The sequence below is a fragment of the Rhagoletis zephyria genome, unplaced genomic scaffold, assembly GCF_001687245.7.
Source record: "Rhagoletis zephyria isolate East Lansing unplaced genomic scaffold, Rhagoletis_zephyria_1.1 Rzeph_scaffold_00001, whole genome shotgun sequence".
NCBI lineage: Eukaryota > Metazoa > Arthropoda > Insecta > Diptera > Tephritidae > Rhagoletis > Rhagoletis zephyria.
This window is the reverse complement of record NW_016157085.1, coordinates 1,868,342-1,895,514: the sequence shown is the minus strand read 5'-3', so window position 1 is coordinate 1,895,514 and position 27,173 is coordinate 1,868,342. Positions and strand designations below refer to the sequence as shown.

Genomic DNA, 27,173 nt, shown 5'->3' with positions numbered 1-27,173 from the left:
GATCCAATTCAGCGTACTTAAGTTTAATATACAAAAAATTGGCGTTCTTGCAACCGCCAAGAAGTTTAAAAAATGGCAAATTTGTTTGTATGTACTTATTTATGTCTGAATTGAAAGCGTATGCAAACATATATACATATAATCACTGTCAAGTTGTAGGTCGACGCGCATCCGGCGTCAAATTGGATATATTATTCAATTAACGAAGTGGTGGTGTAAAAATAACTTTTACTCGAAATACGTGTGACTGAATTAAGTATCTACATAAATTGTCTTGGTAGTTTAAATCTTTGGATGTAGCTTTTTGTAAATTTTAGTAGTGGAAATTTGTATGTATTTCGCACGTCAAGGGTCAAGTAACCCATATTTTTATTTGTGTGTCAGACATTTATGTGGCGGTAAGAAAGAAAGGTACATATCTACATACATAGTACACACAGGTGCATACATACATATGTGTTTAGATCGTTACATGCATGTGTACATATGTATATTTATGTTAGTATGTCTGCCTGTATATTTGTATGTATGTAGGTGCTCACCTCAATGAATTTTCAATGCCAAATGAGCGCCACACACATAATGCATTTTTTCTGTGCATTTACAATTGGCACACTTATTACAAACAATTACCAATATGTAATGCGCACGATGATTCTACTACATTCTCTTTCTCGTCTGCCAGCTCCCTCCCAGCCTTCCTCTCTCGCGCTCTGTTATGTTGGACGATCCGCCGGGCTCCTAAATTTGTACACATGCAGTTTTTTCTCAAACTTTTACAAATCTGCAATCTGCAAGATCAATGATCGCTAGCGGCTAGCATTTCATTCAAAAATCAACACTAATTTTCTTTGAACATATATATGTACATATGTACATGTGTACATACATAGCTTGTGGGACGCCTATGAATCGACGTACGACGAATCGCCCCCGCCTTCGCAACCGCCTCCAGCTATGTACTTATTCCTAACCAAAAGAGTTATATATCCATAGAGCACATTCTCCCATGTACATACATACATATATAGTATATCTACATATATATGTATAGCATCTTACCACCTTCGTTTTGCTTCGTTTTTGCTCAGATACGCTCAGAAATTTTGCTGTGCCAGCGAAATTTGGAAAAGTAGTGCAGATCCGGGGTGACGGCAGCGGTAACAGCGCGACGGCAAAGAGCAAGAGCACACGTCCAACTTATACTCAATTGGATACCAAAATCGTCGTCGGCGTTAAGTGAGCGGGCGAGCGAGCGATCGTTCGAGCAGCGACTATATAAACGCCGCGCAAACTGATCGCGTGCTTTAGTTAGAGCGTGGATATATTTTCAAAATAAAATTCGAAAAGGTAAAATGCCAAATATAAATTGTGTGCGATTCGAGTGAGACGAGACGGTAGTTGGCATTTGCTGATTGTTAAAATTTACATAAATATATTTGCATTCGTAATTTAAGTTTCGCACTTTTTTTTTTGTTCTTTTTTGTTGTTGCATATTATGTGCGCTGGTTGTAAGCGTGGTTGTGTTTGTTGGCGCAGATATTACCTACTAACTGAAATGCGGAATGAAGTGGCCACTCTGTCTAACACGACTAACCGACGACTTGAAACTATGAAACTGTGCAAAAAACTATGAAATAAATTGCAATCCAATGAAATGCATAATAAAATCTTTATTCTTTCTTTTAATATTGCTTGATTATAAAATCGATTTGTTACGATGCGAACCGATTGCCCCTTTCAATTGACGTTGTGAACAAAAACAAAAGAAAAAGAAGAAATAAATGAATAAAATGAATGTTTTACTGCGGACTGCCGACTGGCTTGGATTTTTAAAACGAAATCTATAAGTTGCAAATCGAAGCAACAAATTGCTGTTATTTTTTGTGTTGAATCAACACGGCGCTAGTATAGTAGTGCGGCGAATTGCTGCTAATCATAGAACGCTTTTGATCAAAACAAGTGGTAGGAAGTATATTCGGCGCGTCAAAAAACATATAACAGCAATTAGTGATGTGAAATGGTAGTGAAGGTCAGATAAAAACAAATAAAAATAAAAATAAACAATTAACTGATTTGGAAAAATAAGTTGCCAAAATAATAATCGTTTGAATAATAGACAATGTTAGCTAACAATAAAACATTGGTAGATACAAGAAGATTAATAAAATGCACACATATGCATTGCATAATAATTGCTGAAAGAGCAAAATTTGTATTGAAATTGAATTAAACAACGGAAAAAATTTGTGAAACAAAAAGTTTGCAGGCGTCTATAGTAAGGCGTATTGAAAAACTTATAAAAACAAATTACAAAACAAAAATAAAAATTTTTAGTTAATTCCTTGATAATAAGAAACTAAAAAAAAAAACAAAAATAAAACATCATTGCGTACATATATTAAAATTAAAAAAAAATAATAAAATTTAAAATTAATAAAAAAGGCACTCCTAAAATTTGAATGCATAAAAGGAGTTTTAAAACAGAAGCAAAGTATATTCCTTAATTCGAAAAGGTCGCGAAAATTTTAAAACTATAATTAATTTATCAAAATTTCTGTGAATGTCAAATTTTAAATTGCCGCTTTTTATATTTCCCATCTGAAGGGATTCTCAATTTTTTTTTTTTTTTTAATATACAAACTAGGAATAAAAATTAGTAGTATCGAAAATATTAGAGCTCTTGTTAGTCGACTAATCGCTTAATCGATTAGCAAAAGTTGTTTCAAAAAAATAGTCGACTTTACTTAATCGCCTAATCATTTCGACTTGTTCAACTAGCCCCTCATTCTCGATTAGTTGTTTTCTTTCAATAAACATTGTTTTTTTTTTTTATATGTTTTGAGTACTTATGATTATTGACAAAACACAAACGCGCTAATAATAATAATTAATAATAATTTTATTGTGAACAACCGTTACTATTCGAATAATTTCGGTTAGTCGATTTTCAGACTACTCCATAGTGAGCGGTTATTTAAAAGTGAACGGTAAGTCGAATTCGAGCCGCTTAGCAAGTAATTGCTATTCGACTATCAAGCGAAAAAAATTTGCCATCGACTAGTCGACAACCGGATATTCAAATTTTTACAAGAGCTCTAGTAAATATGTATATACAAAGATTATAAGCAGCTAAAAAGTTACAAGAATAATGAATTGTTAGAAAAATATTTAGATTTTTTCTTTTACAAATATTAGTCAATATTTAGATATGTATACAACTTTTGTAAAAATTGTAGTATAAATTCACTAAAAATAAAAATCTGAATTAAAGATTCTGCAAGCAAATAAAATAATGATTTTAATTTAAAAAATATATATACATATATATTTTTTGTACTTCCGCCCAATTTTAAATTAAAACTACTTCAATCAATTTTAATATTTGCACATATCGCCAGGTTTTCCAAATCCGAATCTCCAACGTTTTTTTTGCCAATTATGTATGGAATAAAGCATATCGTAATATGTACTTACAAGTACATTTATTAAATAGAGACACTTTACCGCGCTTTATTTACAGTACATCAGAACAAAATATTGCTTTAGCTTTTGCTAGAAGGAAAATGAAGAAAATTTAGACGTTTTTATAAGACATATCAAAAATGACAAATTTTAAGTTAATAGGCTTTTGCATAACGTGTACATAAATAAGTATTGTTCAAATACAAACAAAAAAAAAACAGTATTGTATATCAAACCAGAACCATATGTTTCGCTATTCAATGAAACTCTGCATAAGCGAAAATACCAGAAAAACTTGTATGAAAACGAAAGTCATAAATATGCTAACTAAGTACATATGTATTTAAAAATGTACATACATATACACCTAACATGTGCCAGTAGAGTATTTACGTACGTATACTTAAGAAAATATAAATTTTCGCAAAAATTTCTGATGAGAAAGTAAAAGCTTTTAAGAACAAGAGGAAAAAAATAAAAATAGATGCACTTAACTACAGAGGTACTCGAAATATATGTGCCAAAAATACATACATAACCAGGTATTTTCGGGTTAACGTACATACTACATACTATATGTATTTATTTCAATGTACATATATACAAAGATAAATAAAAAATAATATTACTGAATATTCATGAACAACTCGGTGAATAGCCAGAATGTCGAAATCAAAGCAGAAATTTTGCACATAAGTGATGGTCTTATATAAATACATAGAACAAACAAAGGGGAGCAAAATATAAGAATTATGATGAAAAATAAAAAATTTCCTCAATAACTAATATAGGAGAGTTAACCACTAATGCTAAAGGAAATCAGGATTGGCTATCATATAATCCATCAATTGCTTTTTTATGCAAAGCATGAGACGTTTTTTGGACGCTCCGGATGTTGGCAGTTATTTATAGTTATAGTTAAATGTCACACACACTATTTAGTAACTAATAGTTTTAATTAAATAAATTTTTGTAGACAATTTCACAAAATATGTAGTATATCTAACGTATAATTATCTCTTTATTTCGCTATAATATATAATACAAATAGCCAAATAAACAAATGGTGGAAACTGGTGGAAAAAATGGGAACTTCCAAAAAACAAAGCATTTTCTTTTATTTCACGCCACCTTGAATATTCTTATGCACAATAAATGCAGACAGAAGAGGGCCCCGCCCCGTCTCTCTCCACCGGCAACACAGGAATAGTGATGTTCCGATACCAGTACTTAGAAGTATATACTCGAATACCTCTACCAAGTACCGAGTATTTTTTGTACTTTGATACGCGTGTACAAGTAATTCATGGGTATCGAGTACAAAGTACAAGTATTTACTTGTTTGTTAAATTTGGGAAAATCAACTGAAAATAGATCTATGCTGTAGTTTTTGAAAAAAAAAACGATTCAAGATGTGAACCACGCGATTTTGCTAGGGTTAAAACTAACGAAAGTGGAGAACGAAAATCGTATCGAATTAGAGGAGGTTGTGCAGCCAGCCTATGATTTTCAGAAGCGTCGTCTATGGATCGTTTTGAAACCGAAAAATCAAACACGAGTAAACAATGAGCTTTCTCATTACTTATCATCTCCTATTTCAGCACTTCCAAGTAACCGCTTTTCAAAATACACAAAAGGATATCAAAAAGCATTTTCAGCTCTTCATAATAGCCCAGTTATGCATACTTAGCTTTGTATAAGAGTTGTCACATAAGAATCTGTTAAACGGGCTGTGCGTGTAAGCGGTTACCCAACTAATAGCACTTAACATGTAGAATTATGTTGGGTTTTGATTTTTACGTAAAAATGGTATAGCAGTGCAAGTATGCATAACTGGGCTATAATCCTTTCTCCACAGTACTATGTCGTTATTTTGTAAATGGGCATTGAATTAAAATTGCTTGTGTGAGTACTTTCGAGTACAAGTAGAATCTAGTATTTCCTAGCGATACTTTAAGTAGCATCGAGTATTCTCTTCGATACTTTCAATGAGTACAGGCATCGAGTACATGGTGGTATCGGACGAACACTGCACAGGAATGAGAATTCTGCTGATTAAGGGTTATGATCCGTAGGCCGCCCAAGCGGAAAGGAATTCTTTGCAAAAATGCTGTGGTTGTTGTAGCCGGTGTTAAGCTATGTGGCAACGCCAACATTTTACGTCATTAAACTTGTATACATGCATATTTTCATGCAAAATTTCGTGTTTTTAACAACGAATCCAGGCTTTTAACACCTGGTTTTAATGTGTTTTCTAAATGAACACTTAATTTTTTTCTTTTTACGAGATTTGAGCTACGCATCCGCCAAATTTGAGACATATGTATGTCGTAATTATGATTTGTGTACATAGGTTGTCACTAAAAGATTTCCCCAAAATTTATGGCTTTATTTGCAAAAGATATTTGAAGTTCTTCAATATAAATCATTTTATTTCGCAACAGAAGTTTACGTATAATAAATGCAAAAAACGCCCTAAGATGAATTGCTCTTTCAAATGAGCCTGGTTTTGAAGGTGTACAATTAAAAAAAAAAAAATACGCGAGTATTTAATTTTTTTTATTAATGTACGAAATTCTACTTCATGAAAAAATTGTGATTCATATATTCGCATGAAAACTTGATGCCCTCTGCTTCCAAAGCAATGTAATTATACTCGGCAGACGTTTTGCGCTGACCTTGAATATACTTGTAACAAGTTGAGCATGAAGGATACTCAAAATTATCGTAAATGTTCTCTATCCATTTTTGCCACTTGCTTCTTTATCAGGACTTTAGTGGACTTCAAGTGATGCAGTAGAATACACCATTGATAAATAATTGTTTCTCCTAGTCCAAGTAAACAGACGGCATCACTTCCATAACGATCTCTTAGGCTTTTCCTCCTTTAGTGAGGAACTTTATCACGGAATTTATGTCAGAAATGAAATTAATTGCATTCATTTGAAAATGAGCGGATGATTCCCAAATTTACCCTAAGTTTAGAATTGATTTTTTTTTCATTATTTTTACACGCTTGAATACACGCAATACTATATACTAACTCTCTAAGTTAATTAAGCCCAGACGGTCAGAAGACAAATAAATGTAGTTGAATAAATTAAATTGCTCCGTCTGCGATTTTTACGTAATACACTATGTAGTTTTCTAAATCTTTTTTGCTCAAATCTGCCATACTTCAATGCAAACCGCAGGCAGTGCGATTTACAAGGCGCATAGTTAGAAGCGGGCGTGCAGAGCGGGCAAACTTTGGCGTGCAAACGCAAAGCAAACAAAGACCGTGAATGTTAAAATTAGAAGAACTTTTGAAAATCGAAATACAAAGGCCGAAAACAATTAGTGAATACACGAGTACTTATTTGACTGTGCAATTGTTTGTATGTATATTAAATTTTCGCAAACAAACGGCGAAAGTGAAAAAGGCAATAAGTAAATAAAGTAAAAGTGCTGAGTAATAGAAATTTTGAAAGCAACAATTTAATAATTTGTAAACAAAATCTGGCAAACTAAATAGTTAACTACATACATACTTGCACGTATGTATGTATGTATATTTGCACATACACAGAACAAAAAGCAGACAATTAGAATTCGCAAATATCGCATCAAACGGAGACAGGTGCGCGCGCAATAACCGTTTCCACTTTCATATTTTCGCAAATGACATTTGAAGTGCAAACGCTACCAAAAAAACACAGCCAATGCTACGCGCCCACAATTACAATCGGCGCACACGAAATTGCAACAGCTAATCAAAAAATTGCACTCGCAGCTTCTCGTTGCGCTTGCAAGTTGCAACGCGAGCGTTTGCATGTAAAGAGTGCAACGCTGCAGCGTACAATTTCACATTTCTTCGCTCTCTTTCTCTTCAAAGTATACTCACACATCGTTCGCTTCTCTTATTCTCTTTTAGCGCATTATTATCAAACAAATAAGCAACAAAAAGAGAAAATTCAAAGTGTGGTAAATAGCAGAAGTTAAGAAATTGTCGAGTTAACTACGTTAAACACACAAAAGAACAACAAAATTCAACAAAAAACTGCACCACAATGAGTGGACGAGATAACCGTGGCAGTGGCCACCAACCGCTCAGCAATGCAATGGGCAAAATAAAGGACAAACTCACGCGTTCAACGGTAAATCTCTCAGCTTTTTTAGGCTCAAATGTGCAAAAAAAATCAAAAAACAAAAAACTAATAAAGCATTCTATATACCAACACCATTCAGGACAGCTACGAACGCGTCGAAGAGGGACTCTCTCAATCCAACACAGCAACCAGTTTGGACACAATTCTACCCGAGGATCCATTCCTCTTTCCACGAGGACCCACAGCACAGCAAAGACAAATGGTGCCGCAAAATAATTTCAGCGTCGACGATACACCTCTACAGTTTGGTCCAATCATTGAAGACAATGACATACGCGCCCCACCCACATTGCCGCTGCCTAGCAGTCAGACTAAAACTGGCGGCGGCAATAAGGATTTCGTGGCGCTACCACCTCCACCGTCGTCACAGCACAGTCACCGCGATCACCACCAGCGCAGCACAGTTTCGCTAGCCAATGATGACCTGCAACGCAGCAAGCAGTCGCTAAAGGGATCGCGCGTGTCCTTCGAGCGTCGCTCTGTTGACAGCAGTGATGAGGATAATTTCGAGAGCCTGCGCAGTGGCTATCAACAACAGAAAACAATTAGCGTAGACCACAAGGGTATATTGAAGGTATGTAAAAATTGTTAAAAAAAAAAAAAAATCCGTCTACTTATGTCCGAAATATTTTTCGTTTTCATTTACATTTTTCAGGACCTCAAAAACATACTTGCAAACGACAATCGTCGGCAGTTTCAAGCTAAAAAACATGTCTCGCTTGATGTGAAAGGTACACGCTTTCTGGAAGACATGCTGAAAGAATCCTCCTCTGAGGAAGAATTTCGTAAAAATCGACGAGAATTCCAAGGTCGAAAACATCAAAGTTTAGATCCCCGCGTCAGCTTCAGGCTGGAAAAGGTGCTGCAGGGTTCCAGTACAGACAGTGAAGAGGAAGCGGATGATGTGGAGCATAAGCGTTTAATACACCGCCCCAAGGACATAACCAAGCCGGTCATTATTGATCTCAAGGACTTGGAAAGTGAAAGTGAGGAGGATTATTTGACAAGTCGTCAACATTTCCAGCAACAACGCTCCATAAGTACAGACTCCCGAAAGAGGTGAGTGAACTGTGTGTGTGTGTGTATATGTGTGTGTGTGTGTGTGTGTGTGTGTGGCGGGTGAAAGTGTGAATGGAGAAATTAATGAGCTTTTTTGGTGCTTGTTTCAGCCATAGACTGTATGAAATGGATGAAATGGGTAAAAAGAAAAATGAAAACCTGCGCAACGCTGTACCTTTTGTCAGACAAATCACCGAGGATGGCAAACCCAAACTGGAAGTGTACCGACCGACAACGAATCCAATATATATTTGGACGCAGGTGAGCTAATATACATATAAGAAAATAGTAGTTAAGTGTAGGTTTTATATGTAATTAATTAGCCTTAATTAGAGCATTAAAATATGTATATGTGTTAGGGTGGTCCTTAAAATATAAACATCTAAATTTTGTAAGAGGCTCCCCTTAAAATTTTGAACAAACTTTTAAATGTCGCTATTATGCCGAATTTCCACTAGGCATTGAAATGACAAAAACTTGGAGGCATTTAAGAAAGGCCAGGTGGAAATGAATTTAATTACTATCTTTTTAACGTAAGGACTTTGCCATTACAATTTTTGTCATTTAATGCCTAGTGGAAATCCAGCTTTAGGGTTTGAAATTTTTTTATTGTTTTAAAATAGCAAAAACTCGTTCAAATTATGATTAAAAATCTACTAAAATTATATTATTGAAACTTATCTATATAAATTACAAATTCAAAATTTTTGCGATTTTAAAAAGAAAATTAAACTTTTTCGAACGCAAACAAATTGTTTAGTCATGAAATTTTCGTGGATATATATTGTTTACGTAGAACAAAATAAACAGGTGTCCCATTATGTTGATATTTTAAGGAACACCCTAATAGGTATGTATTGTATGTATGTATGTACATAAGCAAGTAACTAGTGCATATTCTTGAAAGCAGTTTTATAATCTATCGCTACACTCCGGGTATGGATCAGCTTAAAGAGCTTAAAGAGAGTGCGTTCATTGCGCAGGAAAGCAAAACGTATGGTTAAGGCTCGTTTCCATACTTTTTTCAGTACATATTATACTTTTTTTGGATTCCAAAAATGGATACTGCTGTTTTTTTTTCAAAATACTGCATTTATATAAAAAAGCTTCTTTTGCTTTCTACATTTTTAATGCACTGAAGTAAAACAATATAAGCTAACAGCAAATCGTTTGTGGAATATTGCTATAAAAATGCATAAACATACAGTCTTGTGTACAAAATAGGCTAAAGACATTTTGACCAGTTTTGCTTGTTTAATGTTTTTTTTTTTTAATTAAGGTCTAATTAATTACATAATACTTAATACCATATAAATCGACATTTCAAACTTTTTAGAGAAATTTAAAAAAAAAATCACAACAACGAACTTTTTATTCATAATTTTTAGAAAATTTCTAAGTAAGACATTTTGAAGCCCATTAAATTCTAGTACAATAAGTACAGTGCAAGTTTCAGGACACTAAGAATTCGCGTTTTTGATAATTTCTTTTTATAGCCGCCGGTGCTTTGCTTCTCCTATTAAAATTTCATTTGTGCCATTTAGAGCCTTTTGCATTGTTGACGCCGATATGTACTACATATTCATAAATGTATGTATATTGTGAGATAATATTTTTGTACTTGTACTTTGTCGAATTTTCTCAGTACTTATGCATTTCAAAAAGTAATTAAAACATTTTTTTAAACTGTCTTGAAGAATAAACACCTGATAGCAGCAGTACAGGGAATCCCAAGTGGGACTGTGCACATATTTAAAAAAAAAAATCTTAGCACTCAAATGCCTACTTAATAGATTTTTCAACATTTGTATAGTGATGATAACAAATGTGGTTTTACTTTCGCACACCGCCGATTTCGCTTACTTGCATGATCTATGTGCATATATATATAAAAGTATATGTAAGTAAATAAATATATTTACTTTTTCACACAAAAAAAAAACAATAATTTTCTTCGAAATTCGAAGATGAGTAAATAGTTTTGTTTTCGAATCATTAAATAAATTTACACATATACATACATAGCAATTATATATTACATATGTACATATACATATTTATGTACGTATTAAAATATATAAGTGATAATCGAAATTTGCGACTTGTCTGGAGAGATTAAATGACCTCAAAGTGTGAATACAATGAAATTGAAAAATGAAATTAAAAAAAAAACAATACAAACACACATATTTTTCAAGACATAATCAATTTACAATTTATTGTACTGATAAAAATTCTACGAGGCTGTGCTGCTCTACTCTAGGAATCAGTGGATAGACTGAGTGTAACACAGGAGTTCAACGTAGTTGCGTTTAAAACGCCAGTCGTGCCAATAAATCAATTTTAAAGCTGGGAAATCAATACATATTGGCACATTGCTAAAGAGGATAATTGTATTTGCAAGTGTTTTTTCGAGTTCGAAAATGGATCCAAATGTTAAATTCGACATAAACGAGAACTACCAGCCAATTTATATTTGGAGTCAGGTACATACATAAATGAGTGGGGTGAAAATCGAAAGGATACGGTATTTAGAAAGTTTTATTGAAAGTCTTAAAAGTGTAGAATTCAATTGAAAGGTGTTTTTAAAACACTATTTTTACGAGTGTTGTTTGAAAATTTACACAATATTTGATTTTTCATAAAGATTCATGTCTGACAAATAGTCTAAAAAAGTACAGTTTTGATATATAGAAATTTTTTTTAAACGTGTATTTTTCTAAGTTGTAAAATCAAATCGGACGGACGTTAAGTCTTAAAACGTTATGTATGTATGTGTGTATGTAATTTAGACTGCCTCAGCTCCACACAAAGCAAAATCTGTTAGCCTTCTCAAGGCCAATCATACAATTTTTTACTTTATATCCTTCTACAAAAATATGTATTTCGTCTCAATTCAGTAACATTAATGTGCTTGACAGTGTTGAAAATCATGTTTTTATGAAAATGTTTATTCGAAGAGCTTTTTCCCCCGAAAATTATCTGAAAAAAGAGTTTTAAATACAAACATACATACACCGTACCACCTTACCAGCAAAGAAAAAAACGTTCGCCGTACACCCCCCAAGTCTGGTGTATTTTTGCAAGACAATTTCGAAAAAAAAAATATTTTAACTAATTTTTAATAATATGTTTTTGCGGATGGGATTATGCGTTTTCTTCCATACAAAGTAAGTTCGAAAATTGTTATATGGAAGAAAATGCGTGAAAGTCTTAACAAACAATGATGTTAAAAATTTTTCACAAACTTGAAACTTTATTGTACTTAAATTTATTGGGCTACAAAAGTGCAAACTAAAATTTTTTCTAGACATTCTGATTAAAAAGTTTGAAATTTTGGTGACAATTTTTTGAAATTTGTTAGATTTTCGCGAATTTCGCACAAATTTGTTCATTTTTTTTTAGTCCATTGATCTCAAGTACCCCGTTGTAGTACTTACTCATCACCGCCCTAAGATAGAACCCTAATGCCAGTAAAATAAGACTTTCCAAAAATCAATAAAATTAACGCTTTTTGTGATCATCTGATTCGGAAACCACAGTATTTACACGCCTTACTTGTCCGATCTCCTCCTTTAAAAGAGTTTTGCATTACTAAACCGAAATTTTTAATCAACAAAATAAACTAACGCTCTGTGAATGCTTAATCAATATTTGTATTAATTCTTGTTTAAAGTGAATTTTGTTCTTATTTATTTATTTCTTTCGTCTGGGCCGAGTTTATTGGCAAAACAAACTTTGATTGTAACGGTACTTTTTACAATGGGAATCAGGTGAAATAATTATAATTAGATGAATATTTATTTATATGGTTGCATTCTTATGGCCTTATTCATAAAAAATAGCTTATAAAAGGTTTATAAATTGAAAAATGTATGAAAACGTAAATTTATTAAGCTTTTTAAACCTACTTTATTTTTAATGAATAAGGCCATTAATGTTTCGATTACACTGGTATTTAAACAGCTGCGAATGTGACAGCTTAAATGAAGCAAACGAAACTTAAACCGAGAAATAATTAAGCTTGCAGAAAAATCTGTACCATTCAAGATCTTTAACTCCTCAACGTTAACAGTTTTTCGTGGATAATTTTACTTGATGGAGAATTTTCAATGATCTCACTTTGTTTTTCTTTCTACACAAAGCGTGTTAAGCGTAAAAAAATACAGATTCGTTTTATTGAGTGTAAAAAAATATTGTTTTTACTAAAAGGTATATATGTCTGTACGTAGTCATACAAGTTTCGCGCAAGCAGCGATTAGAAAGCTTGAAAATTAAATAATTATTTAATTTTAATAAAAAGCATCAAAGCCTGAAATAGCTGAACTTTTTCGTGTCGGCTAAGAAACTGAAAGCTTGAAGTATTTAATTGTAGCACCTGACATACAATTCTTTATACCTATTAGCACAATGCTTATAGTAATACAAATAATAACAGCATATGACCTTGGCAGTGTTAGACTGAATTACTCGGCCTTTAACTTGTTATTCAGAGCTTGGGTATTTATACACAAATTAGATATTCTTTTCAAGCTATCCGTTCATTTATGCTTAAAGGCCAGCTCTTCTTAGAGAAAATGGAAGTGCAATCATAGTCCCTCATATGCCTATTGCAGCCAGGGGATTTACTTAAACCCAACAGCAGTGTTTCCTTAAAGAAATTTCAAAGAAAAAATTTACTTTTTTTTAATGTTGAATGCGAAGTTTTAAGACCCCGCCCGTTTTGGAAAATAACAAGCCAAGTAAACATTTCATTTGTACAAGTTTTTTTTTACATCGTTCGGACTATTATTTATGGGTCGCTAAACTTCGAAAAATAAAAAAACGAAAAAACCGAGAAAGTCCCGAAAAATTCCCAAAAGCCCCGGAAAATCCTTAAAAGTGGTACCAAGGGAGCCAAAAAATCTCGAAATTTAGCATGAAAATCTCGAAAAAATCCCGAACGGAGCCATTAAAATCCTGAGAAAATCTCGACTAATCGCGAAGAATTTATTTTATTATATGTGAATAAAAATAAAAGCAAAACTAAGGAAAAATCCCAAGAGATCTTGAAAAAATACCAAAAAGTCACAAAAAGTACGGAAAAGCAGCGAAAATTCCGAAATATATAAAACGAAGAATATTGAAAACGTTCGAAAAAGTCCCAGTAGTTTAAGCAAAATTCCGAGTTAAATACGTGACTATTTAAAATTCACAAACTCCTGTGCGGTCCCGATTCAAACGAAAACTTAGTCTAAAAAAAAACAAAAATTATAGTGTTTTATTTTTTTTTATTGGTACTTAAAAAATAAAAATAAAAAATTCCAAGTTATTCTCTGTTCAAAAAAATATCAGGCAGATTTTATCGTTTATTTTTTTCTGCAAAAATTTAAAAGGTAAAAACACAAATTTAAATTTGTTCCCTTTTCTTCTAACAATTATGTTATTTTTTATGTTAAATTAAAATACAGCGCTGTTCAGAAATTCGAAGTTAACGCTAATAATACGCTGATAAAAATAATTTTTAACAATTTTCATGAGAAAACAATACATTAATTAGTTTAGACTTTTACTTAAAAAAAAAACAACCGTATTGGTTAAAAATAACCTAAAAGACTACTTAGATAAGAAAGACTTATGGGAATTCGAAGATAAATGCAAAAAATAATTTTTCTCGGAAAATGTACGTGATGGAATTTTTTTTATTATTTTTTCGTAGCTAAGTACCCAACACCTACTCAAATTGCTAATTAGATTTTAAGAGGGAAACCACTGCAGGTCTTTGTAATCGGTACTTCTTGAACAAGAGTTACATTTTTTTAAGTCATGAGGAACCATATAGGGATCTCTTTGAAATAGAAGAGAAAAAATACAATTTTTACAAGCTTTTATATGCATGTATTTATGCATGTTTGTTTGTTTGTTAGGGGCAAATCTTGCAATCAATTTTTGATCAACTTCCCGATGACCTAGAGGCTTGAAACTTCATAGTTGGCTCAGAATCCGAATCATTGGGAACTGAATCATTTTTGAGCTACATACATATGTAGGAGTATTCGCTTTGTTTCTCAACTTTTCATTGAAGACCACATACGATTGACTTACGTACTTCTGCATAAACTTGCCCAGGTTTTAAGCCACATAAAGATTTCAATGTCTTTCGACTTCTTTAAAACAATGCAATAGTATTACATAGCCTCGGAGAATGCTCGCATCGAAGGCCTGCAAGTGGGCAATAAATTTTTAACTCTTGCTATATTTATAAACAAGTGTGCGATGCAAAGGCATAAGGCGTCTTTTAAGCTATAAATTGAATAAAGTATAAATAACGCACTAAATAATGATAGCAATTTCACTGAGTGCGTAGGATGCGTTAAAGCAAAGTCAAGGTAACAAGCAGGACACGTGCGGGATATATGCTCTCTAATGCACCGCCTGTCTGTTCACTTTTCAGCCAATCAACTTTTGATGGATGGTTAGGCTTTGCTACCTTGACTCAAACAGGATATAAACGTTTGCAGATAGTCAGCCGAATGAAATAATTTGCAGGAAAATTAAAAATGAAATATGTACTGTGAAAGATGTATGTAGGTGGGTATGTATTTTCTGCATTTGCCCATGGTATTTTCATAGCATAGCCTGCGAATGTTTACATTTTTAAGAATGCATTTCAGTTGCATGTAAAAGGAGCTTAACATCGGTGCGAAATTAGCGTAGTGCCTAATAGTAATACAAGTAAAAAATTTGTACTTTTAAATAGAAAAAAAAATCAACGATATGGCGGATCAGTGTCACGGTTGCGGCAGTATTTACAGTTGACAAAAAATAAAATAAAATAAATGCGAACTGCTTCAAACCAAAATCGCTTAATCAGCGCGATCTCAGAAATAACCTACACCGAATTACTTGCGGCTGCTGCTGCACTGATTTTGTCATTGCTACGGCTACTGCTACTGCTGCCTTTGTTGCTGTTGCCTTTGTACTTTCAATTTGTAGCTAGCTACTCGTATTATCAGAATCGGCTGGCTGAAAAGCACATTCGAAAACAGCGTGATAAGCGCAGATGCGCATCACTGGACTCTGCGAACGAATTGGATGAACCGATCGTACGCAAAAGGAATCTATTATATACAATACAATATTTTATAGAATCGTTATCAATTTATAATTGGCAAAGTTACATACATATGTAAATATGTAAAGCCGAAATTGTTTACAAATATTTAATTCAAGCAGCACTAATGAGTACCGTGGTTAGGTGAGCAAGGCTGGGGAAATATGTATGTATGAAAAGTGGTGATGCTCTTGGCTAGGGTCATCGTGAGGCGCTATCACGCCTAGTTTTATGTACTTTGTTGTAAATATTTCAACAAACTTCATTAACGAAAAGATTACAGATTTGACCGTCAAAAATAATCTATGACCATTTGGTAGCAATAAAAATGGGGTAATTCGATTTTGAAAACTTTTAACAAAAATATACTACAGTTGCGTTCCAGATGCTTCACGAAATTCACGATTTGCAGGAACAGCTGTTTTCCCCATTAATAAACCTTATGGGAGGTGGTCACCTGGAACGACTTCCTGTAAAAACCTGCAAATCGTGAAGCATCTGGAACGCAACTTATGTAAAAGGAATAAAAAAAACAGTTAGGCTTAGCTTATCACTAACTATGTAGTTTAGGGAAGGTTGAAATGGCTGTCTGCATTCAGTAACAGAGTGGGGCACACATTGGCTCAGTGAGCCCGTTATAGTGCCGTTTCAGCAGCTCGTTTCGCGCCCCTTCGCCTGCTAGGCTAAGGTCCGCCAAACAGGAATAGAAGCAATGTGAAATGTGAAAAATGAGCGGTTGCTAGTCCCCGCTAGCACAGCATAGTTTCTAGAATAGTGTACTATGCTTTCAATTTTATCCTCATTGCAACAGATGGGACTTGCCTTGATTAAACAATGACCAGTTATTTATTCGGACACTCTCCGAAATTGTAGACGTTCTAGATGGCAAGTAATATTTTCCAACGGTATTTTTTGTATACATTCTTATCTCTCCAGCATTAATAAGAGTTACCACAAACTCGGTCCAACACTGGGTCGAGCATAAGTGACTGCTACTTCTTTACTTATCAGAATCTTAAAAAAATAAAATAAAATAAAAAGTTTGAAATAAAGTTTTTTGAAAAAAATGTTAATATTACAATACGGCTTCGTGCATATACATATGTATGGCTGGAACGAATGTGTTTTAATCTTCGGATGCACAATGTGTAAAACAAATCGTGTGCGCTTGCTGCATCGCCTACGCCAGTCAGCGATCCTAGAAAGCGACAGCAGCAGCTGTAGCGTCCACAGCAGGGCAGCCTACAGCTATCGAGTATTCAAAAGTGTTGCATTACGACGATAGTGCAATATGAACAAATTAGTTTCAGTTCGTTTCCAGCTATCGAACAACGTGTAGCAGCAGCACCTCGTTTAAAGTAGGCTCGTTAGAACATTTCTACAGTATTTTTGTAGGTAGCATTCCATAAAAATTTATGCAACGAAATCTATTGATACAAAGTTTTAGCGGTGTAAGAAATATTTTAAAATTCGCCTCAAAATGAAGTTGCTTGCACGTGCCGACACTTTTATGTCGTTCACAGTGCTCGAGGATGAGCCAAAGCCATCGGGAATTTTTCAGCAGGTGCAGTTATTAACCGCTTTAAGTCCTACATGCTATATACATACATACATACATACCGATGGTACACTGCAATATGGACACTATTCGAAAATTTAAAAATAAAACCCTTACTAATTTAGTAATACTTGTTACTTACTTTTGTAAGGATATAACATGGATTAGTCAAGGATTAGAGTTTGAATTATGTCGTTATTGCAGAGAACCATCGATATGTACATACAAATGTACCATGCAAAAAATTATCTAGGGCGGCAAAAATTTTAGAAATATAGTTTTAAGTGCACTTTTAGCTACAAAGCATGAATAATTATTTTTTATCGAACTATTTAATAAGATTTCCTTTTCTTGCAGGTACTTGCTGCACTTAGCGTGTCCCTGGGTTCATTGGTTGTTGGTTTCTCATCCGCCTATACCTCGCCAGCCTTGGTCTCCATGACTGATCGGAATTACACAGACTTCGACGTAACACCACAAGCGGTAAGTTTGCAACTTAAACTTTTCAGTTAGCTATTAGAAGCGTAATGCAGTACAAAATAAAATATAAATCTTCCGACTTCAATTTCAGGCCTCTTGGGTCGGTGGTCTAATGCCTTTGGCGGGCTTAGCCGGTGGCATTGCTGGCGGTCCCTTCATTGAATACCTTGGTCGTCGTAACACTATCCTCGCAACCGCTGTGCCCTTCATTATCTCATGGCTGCTAATCGCCTGTGCTGTTAACGTTGGTATGGTGCTAGCTGGCCGTGCGCTGGCCGGCTTCTGCGTGGGTATTGCTTCGCTCTCGCTGCCCGTGTACTTAGGTGAAACGGTACAGCCTGAAGTACGTGGCTCATTGGGTCTGTTGCCTACTGCTTTCGGTAATATAGGCATATTACTGTGTTTCGTTGCCGGTACATACATGGATTGGTCGAAGCTAGCCTTCCTTGGTGGTGCACTACCTGTGCCCTTCCTGATACTTATGTTCCTTATACCCGAAACTCCACGTTGGTATGTTTCACGTGGACGTGAAGATCGTGCTCGTCGTGCTCTACAATGGCTGCGTGGTAGACAAGCCGATGTGGAACCTGAATTGAAGGGTCTATTGCGAACACAAGCTCAAGCTGACCGACATGCAACAGGCAATCAGCTAATGGAGTTGATGAGGCGCAGCAATTTGAAGCCTTTATCCATTTCGTTGGGTCTTATGTTCTTCCAGCAGCTCAGCGGCATAAATGCAGTCATTTTCTATACAGTATCGATATTTCAAGATGCGGGATCGACCATTGATGGCAATGTGTGTACAATCATTGTGGGTGTGGTGAACTTTATAGCGACATTTATGGCAACTGTACTTATCGATCGGCTGGGACGTAAGGTACTAAAATTGTGTGAAATCTTTTCTATGCAAATGCAAATATGTATACTATATATAAAAGATGTACATACATATGTAGATGTTATTACATTTATGGATACAAATTCATGATTTTTTACTTTTCACAGATTTTACTGTATATCTCCGATGTGGCCATGATTCTTTCACTTTTCACACTTGGCGGTTTCTTCTACTGCAAAGCAGCTGGCATGGATATCTCTGAAATTGGTTGGTTGCCACTGGCTAGTTTTGTAATCTACGTAGTTGGCTTTTCACTCGGTTTTGGACCCATTCCCTGGTTGATGATGGGCGAGATATTGCCATCAAAGATTCGTGGCTCAGCCGCATCGGTGGCCACGGCTTTCAACTGGTCATGTACATTCATCGTAACGAAGACTTTCCGCGACATGATTGGTGAGTAACACCTATATACATATGTATTTACCTGTATGCACACGCACGATTGAGATCAACAGAGCAACATTAATTTTTCGATTTCAATATTTGCAGACACAATGGGTGCGCATGGTGCATTCTGGCTTTTTGGTTCCATCTGTGTGGTGGGCTTGTTCTTCGTGATACTGTATGTGCCAGAGACGCAGGGCAAAACTCTTGAAGATATTGAACGCAAAATGATGGGTCGCGTGCGTCGTATGTCCTCTGTGGCGAACATGAAACCGCTGTCCTTCAATATGTAGAATGGTATTACTCAAGTCCGGCATGCGTAGAGCGTATGCGTAATACATGTACATAAAAATATATATGTGTACATACATACAACCAAATACTAGTTTAAGTGCCTTAACTTTAAATCTAGTTCCCGTGACACTGCAGCAGCTCTAAGGAACCAGTGTATGAAGTAAAGTTTGACGAACAAAGCGGAAATAAAGTGCGCAGTTAGAATGTACGAATATTATATAGTTATTTAAGCAGTTAGCAAGTCAAAGAAGTTATGTAGATGAGATTTATTATATTCTAAATGTGATGTAGTCTATTAGCCGCTGGGCAATGCAAAATTTTTTAAAAAGAAATATGTAAGAAGAAACAAACTATGATATGCAAAAAAATATTATGTTATTAGTAGTATTTACCGTAAAAATGTAGTAGTGAACTGTGTACTTTGTTTTTAATGGAAAATATCAGTTTTCTATTATTATATTGACTTGTAGTGCTACATATATTTATTAAGTTAGAGGATATAAATAACCAAAATTTCTTAAGAAAAAAGCAAAAGTTGAGAAATGCAAATTTGAAAGTAATAATGAAATAGTTTAAAAACAATTATTATTATTGTAAACCAATATAAATTAACTACCTATTATTTTTAAGTACCTGTTAAAACAAAGAAAACATTCAAATATAAAAGGTTCATAGACCAAAACCGAAGTGTACAATGACCTAAAGCAAGTTAGCTTTTTTTAGTACTCTTGAGATGAAGAAATATTAGACGAAAATCTGCTTTGAACAGAGCACTAAAGGGTGTTAAAACCGGGGTTCACACAGGCTAGTATATTCTCCCCTCTTTTGTTTAATTTCTATATTTCGAACAGCACTTGCACAATGAAGCAGAGGTGCCTCCACCTAGGGGGCACGACATCACAACTCAGCAAGCAATTTCTGGTCGGCTGCTGAGGACCTGGCGCCCGAGCAGACACTAGAAGCGGAAAAGGTGGGACCTTAGCCTTCAAGGCTACTAGGCGTCGCAGATATATTTGAGCAAGGCCATGACAAAAAATCTTAACAGCGCTACAAACATCATCGCTTTCTAAGTGTACACACCACCTACGACGAGATACAGCACCAGCTAAGTAAAGAAGAAGCTATTCAAAGAGGCAGTTGAAGAGGATAGGGTATAAAATAAATTAGAACTGTAACGATTGTCGAACTTGTGGTAATTTAAAGCAGGGACCGAGAGCGCGCTGCAGTTTTGGTTTAGGACTGCATGTAATCTCAGGAACGACAAAGAACTAAGCGGAAGAAAAAGTACTAAGAGCAGTTTTAACGGAGACTAAATGAGAACAAACGGTTCGGGAATGTTTCCGTAAAGAACAAAATGCGAACAAAACTCTTGGGCACGTTCTCAAGTAGAACAGAATAAGAACGAAACTTTCGGATAGGTTTTCAATGAGAACAAAATGAGAACGGGAAATCGAGAACAAAAGTCTGGTGAACTTTCTGCTACTTAAGGTTAATAATGAAAGAGGCGTCTGCATGATGGGATGAAAAGTCGTTTCAGTGAAATCCACGATTGATAATTCTGTCAGAAAATTCTTGAGACTTTAGTTCCCAAATGGTTCTTCAAGAGAAAATTCCTTAGGCATTTGTTCCGTTTTTGTTCTTTGCCAGAACGATCCGGAGACTTTGGTTCCCATTTTGTTCTCTTAGAAATGTATTGTTCGTATTTTGTTCTCTTTCAGAACATTCCACAGGGGTTTGTTCTTATATAATTACCGTTGAAAAAGTTTTGACAGTTTTGTTCTTGTGAAAACATTCCTGAAGATTTTGTTCTCATTTCGGTTTGGGTTTTAAGCGCTCATTGCTCTTCAAAAGCAATATATATCAGACCTTATATCTTGTCATCTATTGCCGGCCATTTGGTACTTTAACAGCTACATGTTCATTTGCATGAAAACTTCGTGACGGCAACAGTAGTACACCCAGAAAGGATTATCGCATCACGTCAACTAAAAAGTTATATCTTTTTCTGAAACCGACACCCTGTAGTGAGTGTTCAAAATCACTTGGAGCAAATTCATCTTTTTTTCGGCCCTTATATCAGATACTGTAATGTACAGCCGTTCTGTATACGTAAAAACTACGTCCGAATTAGTTTTTTTTTTAAGTATTTAGAACTGGACTTTTTTCTTCCAAATTTTTTTTTCAAAAACTAGACGAGCTAAAAAAAATTTAAGAAATTTGAAAACAGCATCGACAAATCTAGAAGATGATGTCGGTTCTATTTTCGAGATCAAACTCGCCCAGTTTTTCTTGAAAATTTTAATTGTTGCTAAAATTCTACTAAAGGGCAAAATTTGTGCTTAAACTCGTTTTAAACATACAGAATAGGTTCAAAATGATTTTCAACTTTAACTGGTTGCTGTGTCTGTATTCAAGGCAATTCAGTTCGCAAGGAATATATATAATTTAATCTTGATGTTAGGAAAGTATTGGACGTTTCGAAATCCAGTCCATATTTCTCAAATCAATTGTTTCAAACTTAATTTTAGGAAACATTTGCTAAAGGAAATCTTTTTATTCAAAATGTAAAGGCTAAAACTGCAAAGAAAAAGTGCTTAGCCGAAAAAAAGTCATTGTAAGAAAATGTATCAAAATTAAAATCTTATAAGAATTTAGAAGGAGATGAAAGATAAAGGTGGAGAAATTCCGAAACTGGGCATCCATGCAATTTATTGGCTGGTTTTAAGAGGGCAATGTTGAATTCAGTTGCAATTTTACCTGTACCAATGCATAAAAAAGACTAAGAGTCTGTCTTCTATACTTCTGATACTCCTGTTAATCTCGTAAGAACTTGAGAAAGCAAAAAAGAAGCTTTAGTGGAAGACCTAAAACGACGGTCCCCCGCTTTCAATATGGCGGCAATTTCACAACCCCCTGAGTCCAGCACGTTTTATATTCCCGGCGACCGACTTTACAGTATTCAAATAGATTTAACCACCAAGTAAAGTATTGCAAGTTTTTTGTAATTGCACTATAATACAATAATTTTTGTATTTACTCAGAAACTAATTAACAAGTAATTTAAAAAATTATTTTTAAAGACAAGATTTCATTAGTGGTTAACAAAAAAGAAAAAAAATCTACCACCGCACCTCTAAATTTCTTATGGAATCATAATTTTTTCCAAATACTCCTGAGCCACCTATCAGGCAACATTTTTGTGGTGTTATTCATTTCAGCGGACCGTAAATATGGGCTTTTCAAATGTAATTCTTTTATATTGCAATGTCATAGGGGTCCGAGCTAAATTTGAAATTTCAAGTCTGCAGCTTAACGGGAAGTTGGTTAAAAGTTGATTACAAGATTTTATTACTCACAGGTGAAACTCAATAAAAGTTTGTAAAAACGAACGGCATTATTTGTTGAACTCGGCCAAAATCGAATTACAAGCAGACTACACGTATGTATGTACATTAGACTGCATCACAAAAAAAAGTTGCGGATTTTCCGGCGGGATTATAAAATCTAGTATATTCTAATGGCCTTATTCATAATAAAATTATAGTTTAAAAAACTAAAACCTCCCTATTATAATTGCCATTCGTACTGTCATCAGCTATGTAACTTGAGAATAGAAATCGCTGCATCTTTCAGGCGCATCAATATTACATAGTTACATCCCGAGAAGGTAAAAAATAAAGTAGCTGTGAGCTGCACCGATTTAAAAAAAACATGTAAAAATGGAGTTTTTTATGAATAAAAATCAGGCGCTGGCCCAATGCAGGCTTGCTTTGCACGCCTTGCTTTCTTTCAAATGGCGCCTTGGAACGCTGTCAAAGCAACCAGCTGTGTAGTTAAAAAGTCAAGGTCTGTTTCCTTACACTACGAATAATTTTGCCATAAAATTACAGAAAATTAAAAAAAAAAGAAATACAAAACAATGTTTTCCGATTTACTTTTAAATGAATGTGAATTAATTTTTGCATTTCAAAGGAATGATAATAATTATACATACGTATATAACTGTATGTACATTTATTAAAAACAACAAACTCAAATAAAAATCGATTCATTCACGTCCCAATTCAACCTGGAATGACGCTTGTTTATTTTACCTTTCTCTTTCATAAGCTTGAATGAGCATATTTGCAAAGAAATTAGAAGGGCGAGAAAATACCTTATCAATGATACCTCATAAGTCAAAATTGGTAGGGTTTTGGCTGAGTTATTTAGATTTTTCTCATACCAGTCTTTGAAAAAATTCAAAAACAGCATCAAAAATCTCATTATGATTCTGTAGAAATTTTTTTTTATATTTTTATGCAATTTTTGTGAGCTTAAATGTTTAATCATCTGAGGTAATATTTTTAAAAAAATACTGGTTTTATTAATAAAAATCTCAATTTTCGGAGGTATTTTCAAATCAGTCCAACTCAAGTAAATCTTAATATTTTTGCGAGATATTGGGGTGAAAGTCTTAAAATATAATAGATTTTATAATTCCAGTGGAAAAACAGTACCGATTTTTTTTGTGTGGGGAGTGATGCAGTCTAATATATATATGTACACATTAATTTATGTGCATACATGCATATGAATAGTATATGAGCAAAAACACCAACAACAAAAAGAAAGTATGTACGTAAAAAGACTATCACTTAGAAATCAGTTATATCAAGATTATTCCGGATTTTGTTATTATTAATGCTACTTATACATACATACATAGTACAGGACGCCATTATCAGTGCCAGGTTCTTTAAATGACACTTTTAGGAGTCAATTTAAAATTCAAAATGATATTTCATAATGAATGCAAAATGCCCTATTTAACAATTTTAGGGAAATGACGCTTTTAACCTTTATGTGTACACCCGAGGTAGCTATGAATTCAGCGGCAAAAAAAAATTAAAAAAATCAACGTCAAGTCTTACCTACTTAAGACTTGGATTTATTGTACTATAATTGAATGAGCTAAAACACTCCGCACCCACAATCTTTCTAAGAAATCTAATTAAAAATTTTAAATTTTTACCAAAACTTTTTTTTTTAATATAGCACAATGTATGAAACATGCTTTCCAGGCGAATTCATATACATGAATTCGTTTTGCTGTTTTGTTAAAAAGTAAACAATATTTTTATAAAAAATAATTAAAATTAAATAACAAAAAGCAATAAATGGTTAAAGCTTGTCAATTAGTGTTGCGCTTATAAGTTTCTGGGGTGTACAGAGTTATCTTACTGACAATTATGATATATGGGGCCTTATTAATAACAGCTAAGAAATTGCCTTTTTTTTAATTCCAGACCTTTTTTTTACTTTTTTAATCAATTAATTATTATTATTGTTATTATTAATTCATTTATTACGGCCAAAAAAGCCTAATTCATTGTATAGTACATCCAGTGTTTACAAAATTCATAAAACTATTTCATTAAAAGAAATGAGTAAATTCATTGTTAAATTAATATTACATATTTAAATTTTTACAATATAAAAATAGTTTTTTTTTAAACTTAACCACGTTTTCACAGTCTTTTATCTCTGCTGGTAGTTCATTATACATTTTATAACCTACGTATTCTAAAGTCTTTTTTGCGAACTCGGTTCTTACTTTGGGCAGTCTTAGATTTCTGCTACTCCTAGTTCCATAGTTATGGATCTCATGATTGTACTGCATCCTATCACTCAGATAATTTGGTAACATTCCCTGTGTTATGTAATGTATAAATTTCAATGTGTAATAACAGATTAATTGTTTAATACTAAGCCAATTTAACATAGGAAGCATAATACTTTTTGATGTTCTATAAGAGCATTTTAGTATCAAACGCATTGCTTTGTTTTGCTGTATTTGGAGTTTATTAATTAACGTATCATTTGTTAACAGTAGTATTGTTGGGCAGTAAATAAAATGCGGTTCTATAATTGATCTATATACTAATATTTTGTGATGTTGGCTAATATCCTTACATGTTCGACACATAAATCCTATTTTCTGTGCAATTTTCTTCTCTAAATGATTCATATGTTCTACGAAACTTAGTTTCTCATCAATTATTACACCTAGGTACTTCATTTGATCTACTCTTTCAATTGCATTGGTTTTTATCTTCAGACTAGAATGGCTTAAAGTATTATGGTTTACAACGTNGAAGTATAGGGTGATAATTGCAAATGCATTGATTGTTCTACGAAGAAGCGGATTGCTGTCAAAAAGATAACTGAGCACAGGGTGTACATACAGCGCGCTAAAAAGTATTTTCCATTAGGTGTTTGTCTTAGATAGTGCCATAATAGCTTTGTTCCACACGCGTTCTGGGCTGTTTTGGTAATAAGAGAGTAGAAATAAGTAATTCTCTCACAAGCGTTAAAAATATTTCAACACGTGCCAAAATTGCCCAGAGTGTGAGGAACGCAAAAAACCACATTTGATGCCCGGAATCAACAAAATTACCAAATTACATTTTCTGAAATTTCGGTGGTATTTTCCACTTTTGTGTTTTATAAAATTTGCTTTCGGATTTAAACAACAACAGCTGTTATTTCAAATTGCCCTTTTGCACATTTGTGCCCGGAAAAAAGTCCGGGCTGTTTCGTGTACAAAGAAGAATACATTTACGATCCAAAAGTGGACCCTATTAGTTCTCTATTACCCATTTTTCTAGCGTGATGAACGCTTTCTGGGCTGTTTTGGGGCCCCCGGGGGTACCCGGTTCCATTATTTCTTGAGGAAAGAGTGAGGCAACAGGCTGTGAAGTATCAAAAATGTCAAAATTCCTTGGTCACACACGCGAAATAATGGCAATTTTTTCTTGACCATATTTTCTTGAGAGCTGCATACAGGGCTTATTTCGTGTGTGTGTCGTGTGTCCAAGGAATTTTGACATTTTTGACACTTCATAGCCTGTTGCCTCACTCTTTCCTCAAAAAATAATGGAACGGGCATATATTTCTGTTGCAAACCTGGGTTGCCTTCTGCTCTTTTTTCACAAAAAACTTTAGAAAACCGTAGTAGAAAGCGTAGAAAATTTCTTAGAACTGCGTAGTGCCTTAAGAACTATTTGAGATACGACAAGCATATTTAACATTTACTTGTCCTAAGTATAATTTAGCTCGCTCCCTAGGTCCTCTTTAAATATTCCTTTTTAGAGTAAGCGATCGAAAAAATTTTATACTCACAAAATTATGTAGAATTTCAAGGTAAACTGTTTTATACATTTCAAAAGATTTATAAAAATTTAAAGCAATGCTTGACTACAGATATATTAAAAAATTACTCATCAATCAGATTAGCTTTTTATATATCCGCACAAGTGGAAAAATTAAATCAAATTACTTGCGACAAAATCAAAATTATTTCTTGCTGATTTATTTTTTCGCATTGTTCCTACTTTAAGCTCGTGTCGAAACTGCAAATATGCATTTTTATCAAAAATTCTTTTTGGTTTGGGTTAACTAGATATTTTTCTATGCATCTGTGTAATTACTTTTTCAGAATTCGCTAATCCGTTTTGACTACTTTTGGCCGCTGTCGTTCCATTGTGTGCCGTTAGGTTTAAAAAAAAAATTTAAAAAAAAGCGTTATATTTTTCAAAAATATGTATGTATGTGTGTATATGGAGTCTTATTAGTAGAACATTATAGTATTATCAACTCAATTTTGCCATAAGTCGCTTAAGCAATTAAAAATTAATTTCGTTAAATAATAACTATGATTCCGTAAAACTTATCCAGAGAATAATCTCTGATACTTGAAATATGCAGCAAATAATCAAAGGATTTTAATAACATTATAGAGAATATCTACTT

At 33.9% G+C, this 27,173-nt stretch overlaps 1 protein-coding gene across 3 annotated transcripts; it reads left to right on the top strand.

The window, feature by feature from the left end:
- The first annotated feature begins 1,255 nt into the window (after positions 1–1,255).
- On the top strand, positions 1,256–19,468 carry Tret1-1 (Trehalose transporter 1-1). 3 transcript variants are annotated; one of them, XM_017613821.1, is made up of 9 exons: positions 1,256–1,350; positions 7,379–7,601; positions 7,693–8,187; positions 8,269–8,672; positions 8,783–8,933; positions 17,681–17,806; positions 17,895–18,680; positions 18,809–19,094; positions 19,191–19,468. In XM_017613821.1, exons 2-9 carry the CDS (start codon positions 7,515–7,517, stop codon positions 19,376–19,378), a joined length of 2,523 nt encoding a protein of 840 aa, XP_017469310.1. In that variant the 5' UTR covers positions 1,256–1,350; positions 7,379–7,514; the 3' UTR covers positions 19,379–19,468. The 3 variants fall into 3 exon arrangements, with proteins under 3 accessions (XP_017469310.1, XP_017469387.1, XP_017469452.1); XM_017613898.1 differs by having other exon boundaries at positions 1,318–1,397; XM_017613963.1 differs by lacking the exons at positions 1,256–1,350; positions 7,379–7,601; positions 7,693–8,187; positions 8,269–8,672; positions 8,783–8,933 and adding an exon at positions 17,133–17,329.
- Positions 19,469–27,173: the final 7,705 nt, after the last annotated feature.